At 40.5% G+C, this 14,076-nt stretch overlaps 1 protein-coding gene across 4 annotated transcripts in view; it reads right to left on the bottom strand.

The window, feature by feature from the left end:
• Positions 1–14,076, bottom strand: part of PARVB (parvin beta) — an 88,655-nt gene that overhangs the window by 35,448 nt on the left and 39,131 nt on the right. For all 4 annotated transcript variants that reach the window (XM_006127729.5, XM_075899641.2, XM_006127730.4 and 1 more), the window contains exon 3: positions 12,650–12,720. In XM_006127729.5, the coding sequence (XP_006127791.1) occupies positions 12,650–12,720 (71 nt within the window). The remainder of the gene's footprint in view (positions 1–12,649; positions 12,721–14,076) is intronic.

Here is a 14,076-nt window from a genome sequence, read left to right as displayed (position 1 = left end):
ACTAGCTTGGATCCCCTTAGGCTCTGGGATGCAAGCGGATGTGGACGGTGCCTTTCTGCTTCTCAGTCAAGGGCCACTTCAGTGAGGGTTTTTTTTTTTGTTTTGTTTATTGAGGGAGGGGTGTTTTTGTTTTGTTGGTTTTATTGTTTGATTTTTGGTTTGGGGGGATTTTTTTGCTTCTCACTTGTGTGTGGCCCCAGACTGATTTTTCTGTGGTCAGCGGCCCCCTGACCCAAATAAGTTTCCCCATCCCTGAATGAGACTTTATAGAGTGCACCAGCAGCACAATATAGACAGATGAGTGTAGAACCAAAATTCTAGTCAGCTGAGCCAGTCTGGCAGTCCCCCTGTACTGTGCGTGACAATCACCACATGCTAAACTAGCTTAACTATAAAATCTTGCATGTGCTAACTGAAGCAGAAGGAGCATAAAGAATCTTTTTTAAAAGGAACAATATTAAATTTGTCAGGCTCTTAAAAGAAACAGGCAAAACGGTGTCATGCCTTTGTTCGGTTGGCACTAGCATGGGAAAATATAGTTAGTTCATCACTTGCTTTGCTCCAGTGTACTATGTTAAGCTCTATATATTAAAGTACATTTTGCTGAAGTAATGTAGTTTTTGTAACAAGAGACCTTATGTTCTGCTATTAAATCTTTGCTTATAAGTGGAGACAGCAATATTGACAATCTCAAGTTTTCAAAAATCATGAGGCAGGACCCCCCAAAAGTCATGAGTGGCTTAAAAAATCATAAAGTTTTAAATTATATATATATGAAATTGTGGAATCCACTCATGTGCTCTCTGGCTAGGATCCACATTTCCCCCTTTTGTCTACAATCATGGGCATTTGAAGCTTACTTTGGTAATTTACATAGGCATTTCAATGGGTATTTGTAGTGTGAATGTGCTATTTCAAAATTAGCTATTTCAAAGTTTCTATTCCAAAATAGCTTATTCAGAAATAAGTGTGCAGTGTAGACATGCCCAGAGAGACACTGGGTAAACTGATATGAAAAGATTCTATGTGAATTAGGAGCCTTAAGCACCATTTTCAAAATCAGAACCTTAATCCCACTGGCTTCCCAAATCGCTGAAGTATTTTAGAGAATGTTATCCTATGTAAGGAGTTAAAGTTACAGCACTCACCATTTAAATTTAAAATAAAAAAGTCCTCTTGGCAAAAACACATAGACAATAGAGAAATAAAACAAGGACTATTTGTCAAGTTTCTAAAAAAATGTCTACAGGGGTTACATTTAAAAAAGGAGACAAAAAAAAGCAAAAAAAGTTAAAATTAATTTAATAGGCAGTCCACAATACCAGCTCTTCCAGAAAAAATGAATTTGTAATTAAAAACCATCCAAACCTTTCTGAAAAAGCCCTTAGAAACTGACAAGAGCTACAGTTTTCAAAAACCAAAGTTAGCCAGACTGCCCCTTGACTTCCTGATTGAAAAAGCTTGTGTCTCACTGAGGAAACCTGGAAAAATGATCTCTGCATTGGACCTTTTTAACTCTTTCAAGGGGAGAAATAGTATAATTTGTTTGTATTTAAAATGAACAAAAGACAGACAGATTTTTTTTTCCTGATTCTTCTTCCTCCGAGGTTTAACTCTTCAAATTTTCCAAATATCCCATTTACTCAAAGCCAGGAACACAACCTTGCCTATTATCACCAACAGCTGACTAAGCAGCTCACTATAGGTTCCCACACAGCAAAGGATTTAAGCATATATTTAACTAAGCATGTGAATAGTCTCACTGAAGTCCCTGGGAGTATTTGTGTGCTCAAAGTTATGCACACACTTAAGGGTTAAATGCTGGATCAGGGCCTTAAATGCCAAAAAGTAGAATTGCTCTTAGGTGTTCTATAGTATTTGGCTAGTAGTAGTTTTAAAACTTTAATAAAATCAATTCCTCTCCTCATCAAACCACAACTGTATCAGATCCCCAGGCATATATCTGCATAATAATGCCAGTGATGCGTTACATTTTGACACATTTATTAAACCACTTTTAGGGCAAACTCTTACATCTGATTTAATGCGCCATGTTTTATTACCAAGTGTTGGGTTGAAAATTGAAATTGCCACCAGGCAGAACTCAGAAATAAAATGGTGTGAATATTCTATAATAAGGGGAGAAAAAACTGGTCTGTCTGGTTGACTTGTATTATACGCAGGCAAGCTAATTTTTTGCATCAAACTTCACCAGTACTGTAAAGTACTTTATTAGAAAGGCTGCCCTGCCCCTGAACACATTGAAACTTGTTCAGAGCAAATTGGCAGAGATGAAGGACAAAGAGCCCTAGGTCACCACTGCAAATAAAGAACACAGAATAAAAACAATACGAGTACATAAGAGCATCTGGCACAACAGGAAAGCAAGAAGCTCAGCAACCAAACAGAGCAAAGAAAGCCAATCCCAAGCAAAAGGTCATTAAAACAAGAGTTGGAAGAGCCTTCTGCAAGAGAATATGAAAGTATGCAAAAAACAAGATAACTTAGTACACTTTGTGGTTGTGTGTGGAAACTGCTGGTGTAAGTCATTCAGGTCTGCAAGACTTTTGGCTAAACCTTCAGTGCTGGTTGTTTCTGGACAAGCAGATTTTATTTTCCAGACAGAACATCTAGCTTTTTGGAACAAAACTTACATCGGTCAGTCACATGGCAAACCTTTGTGAAACCTCATAAACCCATCTGCAAAGCTCACACCTCAATAGTTTCATTTTAAGTTTTGTCTTCATTACATCTGACTGACACTAAGTATGCATTTAGTCCTGATGGAGTGAAATCAAATGGAAAAGTTTGTTGAAACCAGTGATTGACCAAGTAGCACTGTTTGGAGCAGAATTCGTTTTAGGACAGCATTCAAGGGCCAAAACACCTTGCAACTTCAGTTGATTTTACAAGAATTCTGTCAAAAACAGCTTGCAAGAGTTGAATGTGAATGGGATAGGTTTCAGTTTCAAATTTTACAACAAAATATTGTAAGCTATCTTTGCAAGATTTTCACCCCAAACCTTGTAAGATCAGATGATTGTAGCTAGGGTGACCAAATGTCCCAATTTTATAGGAAGAGTCCCAACACTCAGGGCTATATAGATGCCTATCACCCCCACTAGTGTTCCCTGGAAATTGTGTGCTGGTATATTCAAATGCCGATTCAAATGTCGCCCAGCCACAGCACTCACAGCTTGGTTTCTTGTTTTTATTGGAAGGCCACATTCACACATACCTTGGCACACTCAACAATGTAATCTGCACAAGGATGGCAAAAATTAGATGGAACATTGCCTCCATCCCTTGCCCTGATTTTTCACACTTGCTATCTAATCACTGTGGAGGCAGGAAAAGGGAATAAGGGAATTTGTGTGCAGCCATCTTGGTCTTGTTAACAAGAGAGCAAGAGTCAAGCTAAGTCCGTGGCCTGACAATGAGAGATCTGTAATTAGACGCTGCCTTCACTTCTCGCCTGCATACGGAGATAAGGATAGAATGCTGACTCTGGCAGGGACCTTGAGATAAGGAGCATCTGGGTGGAACTAAATAACTGTTAGCCATTGGTGTTTGTAATGGGAAGGAGATTAGTTATTTTTATTATATCTAATGGACAGTATATAAACTGGTTCATAATTGCTTGTATTCGAAGAGCTGCCTCGGGCGGGGGAGGGGGGGCTTCCCCCCGTCCGAACCAGTTTTTCCCTTGCTGCAGCTCATAATAAAACTGCCTCTGGCTACTTGTTGCTTACAAACTCAGAGCGAGGACAATGTTTTCTTCCACATCACCTTAATTGTCCCAAATGTGAAACTTGGGAAATGTAAGGCATTCAAACTCCTTGAAATACACCAAACAGACACAGAGTTTTGAGACAATGAGTGGGAATCTCCGGAGTGTGATTAATCCAAAGTACACAATTCCAGCTGTGCTACATCGGGAGGAGGAACCCACTGACTGATTATTCACCTCTTCCTGGAGACTGGAAATGAAAGGCACAAGGACTGTATAAAGAAACAGCTGAACTGACCCTTGCTATCAAGCGGTGTCTGGTTACCAATTTAAAAACTGGCATGAACCTGTAACCAAAGGGGCAAAGCCAGTTGTGGGGTCTGAAAGACTGATGCCTGCCCGATCCTTGTGCTGGGGTTGTGGGTAGCCTCTAGTAAAGAATTCAGCATTTATGTAGATTCTTTTATTGTTTTTATACGTTTTCTTTGCAATGTTTTTGCCCTAAGAATAAATGCAGTTTGCTTGGTGAAGGCTGGTTGGTAACTGATGTGCATTGTTATAGCTCCCGGGGAGAAAGTTAATGGCAGGTTCTGTACCCTGCTCAGATTGGTTAGAAAAACCACAGAGAATTACAGAGGCACTTCAAGCCTAAACCCTCATGTGTGAAGGGAGAGAAAGGCTGGTCCTCCATCCCAAAAGAGGTGACTTCTGGGAAATCTAAACCTTCAGTGGGTGCCATCTAGGACAGCGTTTCTTAAACTTTTTAAGACCGTGGAACACCAAACAATTTTTTTTTATGTGGAACACCAAGAGTTTTTTTGTTGAGAAAAAAAAAAAGCTGAGGGAAATGCGGTTGCGGCCCCTTTAATTGCCGAGTGTCCCAACTGAGCTTCCGTCAGCCACTGGGAAAAGAAAAAAGAGGAGGAAGAGGTCGCGGTACACCTCAGACTGGCTCGCAGAACACTGGTGTGCCGTGGAACACTGTTTAAGAAACACTGATATAGGAGGTAGCTCAAAGGTGCAGTTAACCCTGACACTGACACACAGACTTTGCAATATTCCCCTCAGCCTGAATGATGGAAATCCTAGGAGCATCAGTGTTTAGATGAGATTCTGAGTAAAGTTTTCAAAAGTACTAATTGATTTAGGAGCCTAAGTCTCATTGACTTTCAGTGACAAGTGGGCTCCTAAGTCAGTTAAGCAATGATATACTAAGTAGAGAAATGCTTGAATCCTTCACAAATCTGGGTCTTAAACACTTTTGGCAATTACACTTGTCATGCTGACAACTAAAATCGCCCTTTTAATGAATTGTATCTACCAATGTGACATTATGTAATCATAATTCACGTAATTCATTAATTGTGAACCAATTTTTATGAATCGGATTTTATAAATAAAACATTGTTACCCATTTTTGGATTAATTTGTTAGTAGTCTGTTAAAAATTGCCTTTGAAGAATCTGTTATTGTAACACCTTTTTAATACGTTGTAACTAAAGTGACTCCATATTGAACCTGAAAGCCCGTTTTAAACTTTGTACTGCCTGTACACATATGTAATCTCATTTAAAAGTGTGAACATGGGAGAGTTTGTAATGGGATCAGTCCCCAGAGACAGTTCGTCTGGGTGACCAGCTACCAGCACCATCTTGATGGCCAAAGAACAATGAGCCCTGCAAAAGAACCCACCCAAGAAAGGGAGACAAAAGTCCCATCAAGAAAAAGATCAAAGTCACATCTGCCGGTAAGTGATGACTCATAGTCATATAGTGCCCTGCGGCTGTGGGACAGGACAGGATCCATGGACTAAAACAAATAAAAAGATGGGTACAAAACTATAGGATTGGGTCTTTCGATTCTATGATCATCCCCCAGGAGCATTGGTGTGCACTGACATGACCCAGCTTCCCTCCGTGTGTCTAGACCACCTGGCCAGTGGACTAGCATCATGACTTGAGGCTGGTAATTATATCCCATCCTTGGAACTGTGTGTATGAGTGTGTGTATGTGTGGTGGAGAATTCTAGTAGCTAGGGACAGTACATTTATTCTGCATTCACAATAAACGTGCATATTGCCTTATCATCCGAACAACATTCTGCTAGTTCTATTTCTCTAAGTGCAACACACTCTGACTATACCTGAACCAGAACCAAAAATGAGGACCCTTCCAGTTTTGGATCCAACCAACAACAGAACACATAGATGTGAAGTTCAAGGGGACTCAAATCTGCATTACTCTCAAGAGCACAATATTTGAAGTTGTTCAACAAAACTGGAATACCTTCCAAATATCCCTAAGTACGCATTAGAATTATTTAAATGGATTGGTATCAACTACGTTCACATCGCTTCCATGTTTACTCGAGCAAACAAATTTAAGGGCAGGGATGTTCACAAAAGAATATCTTAAAGTAATGACACAGGATATTAATGGAAAATTAATTTTAAATATATAAATAAGAACATGCATATTGGAAACCTGATAAAAGGCTTGGCTACATGGCCCCCAGAATTCAATTTACAGGGCATAAATTGAAGCGCACACCAAAGTGACAGGCTGTTACTGCCTCATGTGAACACAGATGGCACAAGTTAAAAAGTACCTCCTTTGCATTAGCTTACGTACACATGAGGCATTTACAACGCAGCACTTTGGTATGTACTACAGGTCACACTAACAGTCCAAACTGCAAGACCATGTAGACAAGCCATAAGAATTACAACATACTTATGTAATCAGAGAAGCACCACATATCATGCAACCCAAATGACCAATGAAAAGTAACCATCAAAGTTGATTTCCAAATACATACTCACATTGTCCTCAAATAGGCCACAGACCATGAACAAATGAGTTTGAGAAAAGTTTAAGCAGGTCATTCACAGCAAAAAAAAAAAAAAAAAAAAAAGTATCCAATTGCTGGATAGACTATATACTGTAAATTGTCATCTGGGTTCTTGTGTTTTGATCTGAGCTTACAGTTACAATTGGCCATCGAGTCAATTCCATACAATTCTAATCAGAACCTACTGTGCTAGGAAGATTAGCACTGTAATTCACTATGGGCAGCTGCAAATGAAGTAGAAAATAGGGATTGATGGCCACTGATGGGATTTATTAGCTCATCTAGTTCTTTGCCTCTGGATTTCCTACTGACCCATTGTGCCAGCCTATTTTTAAAATTATACTAAACATCACTTTTAAGTCCACCTCTATCTTTGTGATCATTTTCAATTCTGTAAGAGTATTCAAAGCATTTATAAAAATGTCCTCCACACAGAAGCCATTCAGTGTAAGAGATTTACTACACTTGCTTTAGCAGGGATGAAAAGTTATTTTCCCTTTTGTTCTCTCTGCATTATGGTGGAATTCTACAGTCTCTCTCCCCCAAAGCTATGACAGCTATATTTTAATCACGTCCAAATGCACACAAAAGCCTGCGGTGCTTAATCCACTATGGATACAATTCTTATTGCAGCAGGGAAGAAGAGATTAAGCAACCTTTTCTGTGGAGCCAAAAGGTATTAAACAATATGTCACCGTTAAGATTCCCTGGTTCATTTTCCCAGGGGCTTCTCTGCCGACTGATTTTCACAGCACTGATTTGTGAGAGTGCATGTGAGTGGAGTGGGAACAATTAAGAAGGGGGATTAAAAAGACTGTAGATGTATCTACTTTTTAGAGAGGGAAAAGAAAGCTTGAAAACATTTAGGATCAAAACAACCACTATAAAAATAACTATTCAGATTTACCCTCTCTATTTAATGCTGATCTTAGATTGTAAACTCTGTGGAGCACAGACTGTCTTGGTCGGGTTGTAACACAATGGGGTCCTGGTCCATAATTAAGGTTCCTAGTTGCTACCATAACTCAAATAATAAGCACTAATAATAATTTAATGACCCACTCAGAGAAAACATAGCAAAGAGAAGGTGAACACGTCACACTTTCATTAGGTCTGTCAGGTACAATCACAGCATAATTCAATCTCCTCTGTGCCTCCTAGTGGGGTCATAAATAATATCTGTGAAGACAAAACTGCTGATCTTCAACACAAATGTGAAGAATGTGCTCTTGTATGAATGTGAGACTTGGTGTACTAAAAAGTCTTTAAATCACAAGCTGCAGACATTCATAAACAGATGCCAGAGGTACATTTTTCGCATCAAATGGCGAGACTTTGTCACAAATGAGTGGCATTGGAACAGAGCAGGATAAGAATCACTTCACGTTCAAATCAAGAGAAGAAAGTGGGGATGGCTTCGCTACACTCTCAGAAAATCATCCTCCAGTATAGTCTGTCAAACTCTCACATGAAACCCGCAAGGAAAACACAAAAGAGGAAGATCTTAGACATTGTGGAGAAGATCTACTGAGATTGAAGGACAACAACTGGGGAACTCCTGGAGTCAGCTAGAAGTTTTGTCTCAAGACAGAAGTGAAGTAGAGGAGACTTGTAGATGACCTATGCTCCACCTGGAGTACAAAGGTTTAGTACCGGTAGTAGCAGTAGTAGTATGCCTCCTAATCTCAAATGAAAGTAGTCCTCAAATTATTTTCCAATTTATGCCACTGTAAAAACTCCTGCTTTAAATAATGCTTGTGAATGGTTAATGAATATTTACATTAATATATGGCTCTCCTACCTGCAGTAGCCTCACAAGAAGAAACACAATGCTCTCCTCTGGACCCTCCCAAGAGACAACCCCTAGTGACTTTCAGGACATAGGGCTCAGTTTTCCATTGCACTGAATATTGTACAGTCATGTGCAACTGGGTATAGTGGGAGTAAAATGTTACCAGTCCAGTTTGTAAGCGACAGTGCTGAGACACGAGCCCTGATCCTGCAATGAAACACTGCAGACCATACATACAGAGATCCCTGTGCCCATGAGGAGCTCATTACAGTATTAGGGCTCAGGTCTTCATGCTCACTCTAGGCAGATTTTGAGGTGAGAAGTAGAGGTGTTAAAATGTTAACACTTTTAAAAATGTATAAGCCGGCTCCCCCCAGCGTTGATTCCAACTCCTGCATGCCTCCTCCCCTCTGCTACCTCTGCAGGAAGCAGCAAGGGGGGGACAGGAGGGTCTGTGGAGTTGGTATGCATGGAGAGCCAGCTTAAAAGACAGCTCCCCATGTGTATTAGCTCCCACCTGCCCCCCTCACCGTTCACACTGTTGCCTCTCTATAAGAGGCAGCATCATGGAGGTGGGAGGGGCAGACGGATCCAGTGCTGGTGGGGAGCCATCTTAAAGCTGACTCCTGCCTCCCCCACTTGCTGCCTCTGACACAGAGGCAGCAAGCGGGTGGGGGAGTGGTGGAAATGCATGTTGTCGACAGGATTAACCAAAAAGCCTATGTTTATTGGTGAATCATGTAGTTATCTACAAGTTGACATCCCTAACCTCAGATGGATAGGAAGCTGGTTTTATGTTCCTCTAGTGATGCCCTGTCATTGCAGTGCTAAGAATACTATGATGGGTGTGTTATAAGTCCATAACAAAGGCTGCTGGGGTTATTCTTTGAGGCATGCATTCACTCCAGTGATGTACCAAGTAAAAATACCGTGACAAGAGTGCATCAAAGTACACGTCCTTTCCTCTTCCGTCAGATTACATCATCAAGTTTTTTTCTGACACGGCACTGTGGTTTAAGCAATATAAATCAAAAGCCTCACACACAGAGAGGCCAGTACAGGAAATGTAGTAAGAAAGTAATATAAGGATGAAAGCTTCTGGAAAGAAAGGATGCATTAGGGTACAAACCTGCCAACACTTCTCTCTCTGCTCCAACCTTCTCTCTGTTATATTCTAACCCTTAAACAAACCTTCCTAAATACTATACACGCTGGGTTAGATTCCTCCATCTGACACGGAGCATGAGCAAATGAGAATTATGTAGGGGATTGTGTTGGGGCTGGAGCGGAACAGAGTCTACAACCCTACAGGACAGGCAGTGGGGCAGCATTTAATATCCTGAGTTGAAATAAAAGCTGTTGCTCCTCCACACCACTAGTGTGGAGGTTCCCAGAAAATGGATACATGATAATCACAGATCTAGTCCATCCTCTATCATACAGAAAGATCAGAAGCTTCTGTTCTCCCTATCTCATAACACAAAAGCAAAAGGACATTCAATGAAACTGAAAGAAGGAAAATTCAAGACCAGCAAAAGAAAGTAATTTTCACACAATTATACTGTGGAACACACTGCCACAGGAGGTCACTGAGGCCAAGAACATAGCAAGTTTCAAAAGGGATTGGATATTTATATGGATACCAAGAATATCCAGAGTTGTTATAATAAATAACAAAAATATATTGGAAGGGATGTTGAACCTCAAGCTTTAGGTCTTACACTACTCTCTAGAAAATATAGGAAGTATGGGGAGAGACCACCCTGGCTTAACCAGGAGATCTTGAATGATCTATAAAAATCAAAAAGGAGTCTCATAAAAAGTGGAAACTAGGTCAAAGTACAAAGCATGAATATAAAACAAATAAGACAAGTATAGAAGGGGAAGATTAGAAAGACGAAGGCACAAAACAAGCTCAATCTAGCTAGAGACATAAAGAGTAACGAGAAAACATTCTACAAATCCACTGTTCAATGAAACAATAACAGAAAATGTGGAAATGACAGAGGTTCTTACTGACTTCTTTGTTTCAGTTTTCACCAACAAGGTTAGTGGTGATTTCCCACAGTAGTGAATGCTAGTGGAAATGGGGTAGGTTCAGAAGTTAAAATAGTTAAAAATTATTTTGAAAAGTTAGATGTCTTCAAGTCACCAGGGCCCGATGAAATGCATCCTAGAATACTTATGGAGTTGACTAAGAAGGTGTCTGAGCCATTAGCTATAATCTTTGAAAAGTCATGGAAGAGAAAAGAGATTCCAGAAGACTGGAAAAGAGCAAATATAGTGCCCATCTATAAAAAGGGAAATAAGAACAACCAAGGAAAGTACTGACCAGGGAAGATAATGGAGCAGATAATTAAGGAATCCATCTGTAAATATCTGGAAGATAATAAAGTGATAAGTAGCAGTCACCATGGATTTGTAAAGAACAAGTCCATGTCAAAACAGCCTGATAGCTTTCTCTTATGGGATAACAAGCCTTGCAGATAAGGAGGAAGCAGCAGACATGGTATACCTAGTCTTTAGTAAAGCATTTGATACAATCTCATATTATCTTATCAATAAACTAGGGAAATATACATAGACGGGGCTACTATAAGGTGGGTGCATAATTGGCTATATAACCATTCTCAGAGAGTAGTTAACAGTTCACAGTAATGCTGGAAGGGCATAACAAGTGGAGTTTCACACGGATGAGTTTTGGGACCAGTTCTGTTCGATATCTTCATTAATGATTTAGATAATGGCATAGAGAGTACACTTATAAAGTTTGTAGATGATACCAAGCTGGGAGGAGATGCAAGTGTTTTGGAAGATAGGGTTGTAATACAAAATGATCTGGACAAACTGAAGAAATAGTCTGAGATAAATAGGATGACGTTCAATAGGGGCAAGTGCAAAATACTCCACTTAGGGAAGAACAATCAATTGAACACATACAAAATGGGAAGAGTACTGCAGAAAGGAATGGAAGGATTAGAGTGAACCACAAGCTAAATATGAGTCAGTGTGACACTGTTACAAAAAAAAAGCAAACATCATGTTGGGATGCATTAACAGTAGTACTGTAAGCAAGACACAAGAAGTTATTCTTCCACTCTACTCTACTTAGTCTTCAGCTGGAGTATTGTATCTAGTTCTGGGCACCACATTTCAGGAAAAATGTAGAGAAATTGAAGAAGGTTCAGAGAAAAGCAACAAAAATTATTAAAGGTCTAGAAAACAAGACCTATGAGGAAAGACTGAAAGAATTGAGTTTGGAAAAGACTGAGGGGAGACATGATGGCAGTTTTCAAGTACCTAAAAGGTGTTACAAAGAAGAGAAAAACTATTCTCCTTGACCTCTGATGATAGAACAAGAAGCAGTGGGCTTAAATTGCAGCAAGAGAGGTTTATGTTGGACATTAGGAAAAACTTCCTAACTCTCAGGATGATTAAGCATTGAAATAAAATACCTAGGGAGGTTGTAGAATCTCCATCATTGGTGATATTTAAAAGCAAGTTAAATAAACATCTACCAGGGATAATGAATAGTTCTAACACACCTTAGGGTTAACAAAAATATTTTTTTGTTCATCTTTAAGGTGCCACAGGGCTATTCATTTATATAGTTACAAACTAACACAGCTACTTTTTTATCGATCAGGGATGATCTAAATGGTGCTTGGTCCTGCCAGGGCAGAGGACTGGACATGATGATCTCTCAAGGTCTCTCCCAGTTCTAGTATTCTATGAGACATTAATACGGAGGATAGATTTTGCCACATCCGTCTACTATAGGATTCTTACATCTTCCTCTAAAGCATCCAGCTCTAGCCATCACAGAAGACAGCATGTAGGACCAGACATACTTCAGGTCTATTCATTATGGCAGTGCCTATGTTCCGATACTCTCAAACCCGCTCTCCACTTGGACCTGGCCTGGAGCCCACTCCCCTTGTATGCAAATATGAAGACTACACTGCATAACCATTTCATCTGCACCTTTACTGAAACAGGGGCGCTTTTTCCTGGGGCTCCGTAACACAGAGCATAGGCCCACCTTCAGCAGGGCTGAATTTCACACACAGTGAAATATTCCTCCCCTTCTGATCATTTCATCCATCTGCACTCCTTTTCTGTAACCCAAACTCATACCTTCCAAAACTGTTTCCCCCGCTGGCTGCTATCAGAGGTACAGGGACCTCGGTCGCATCTCCAGTTTGCAAAGGATTACTTATAGCTTTCTAAAGAATTTTCTCATGAAAGAAAAACAAGACAAGTATTTACTTCCTACCTTGATCAGTTCTTTGAATTTGGAGTCTTCTTTGGAGTTGGGATCGATCATGGTACGTTCCTCATTTTCCTCTGCCCGTTGAGAAGGAGAAACTCTAGTTAGAGCCATGACATGAACACACTGCCAAAAATATTGCAGGAGCTCTTATTTATAAAGCAGGCTGGAAGTTGATTGAGAAATGGCAAACTCTAGTCATCATACTAGTGAGGGAACATCAAGTGATCAAGGCATGAGGAATTCTTTAGTGATACACTGAAGGATTACACAGTACTAACTTCCCTAAAAGAAGATTCAGTTAGCCTTCATCAGCTCATGCAGCATCATGCATGTGTATCATTTAGTCTCCAGTACTGTGTAGGCTCCTTGGGGCAGGGCTGCATCTTTCTCCAGGGCACATTAGTAGCACTCAGCTAATAATGATGATCATTTTATCCTTTTCTCAGTTATTTAATTTTCCTTTTAAGCTACATCACCAGACTGCAGTATTCTAAGGAACCCAGCAAGCTCTCTTTGTAACAGGGGTGACATGAGATTATGGGTTATCCTGTTTTCTCCTACTCCCTGCCTTTTCAAATTCCACGGTAGCATGTTCTAGCTAGTGAGGACTATACTTGCTCTGCTGTGACTGCACACAGTGCTCAGTCAAAGCTGAAGAGTAAAACCAACAAGAATTTAGCCCAAATTCAGTTGTGCCTGGGGGAAAGTGCCTAGAGCAAGTCTAGCAGTAGTGCAACCTGCTCCATTGTGATGGAGCAGAAGGGTGAGAAGAAGAGAAAAAATTTTCCTTCTACCTCCAAAGAGCAGTCAGACAGACATAATGTGGAAGGAACAGGAGAAGGCGGAGAAGATGAAAGACACAGAAAGGAGGCAGAAATGGAAGAGGGGCACAGAACAGGAAGCAGAGTGGGACAGTTGGAAAAAATTGGGGAAGACATACAAATGGGAAGTAGAGTGGGGGAAGAGACAGTAAAGAGACATTAAGGGGTGGCTGGGTGTATCAGAACTGGGCACTCAGTTTAATCTGTCGGTGTTAGCAGTAGCTCAGAGTACCATAGCTAAAGCCTACACAGCTTCTTGGAAGGTGTCTTTCCACAGGTTCTAGAGCCAAGCCAGACTCTGAGGAAAGACTTATTCAGTTCTTCTCAGTTTTGAGGTGTAGGAGTGAGGATCTCCATAATACATGAGTCAAGGGAAGAAAAGAGAAGAGGGAAGACAGATAAAACAAAAAAAGAGGAAGACGAGCAGAGAAGGGAGGTAAAAGAAAAAAATCCAAAGGAAGGGAGGAGATAAAGGAACAGAAGAGGAGAGGGAGGAGTAAAGATTAATCTTAGAACAGGGGTGGGGCCTTCAAGACTCAGGGTCGTTCCCTCTCTTCTCCCCCCCCCCCCTTAGCATTGGGGAGCTCGCCTGGTGCTCCAGCCCCACAT

The sequence above is a fragment of the Pelodiscus sinensis genome, chromosome 1 (genome assembly GCF_052426305.1).
Source record: "Pelodiscus sinensis isolate ZL-2025 chromosome 1, ASM5242630v1, whole genome shotgun sequence".
NCBI lineage: Eukaryota > Metazoa > Chordata > Testudines > Trionychidae > Pelodiscus > Pelodiscus sinensis.
This window is presented reverse-complemented; position numbering and strand designations above follow the sequence as displayed.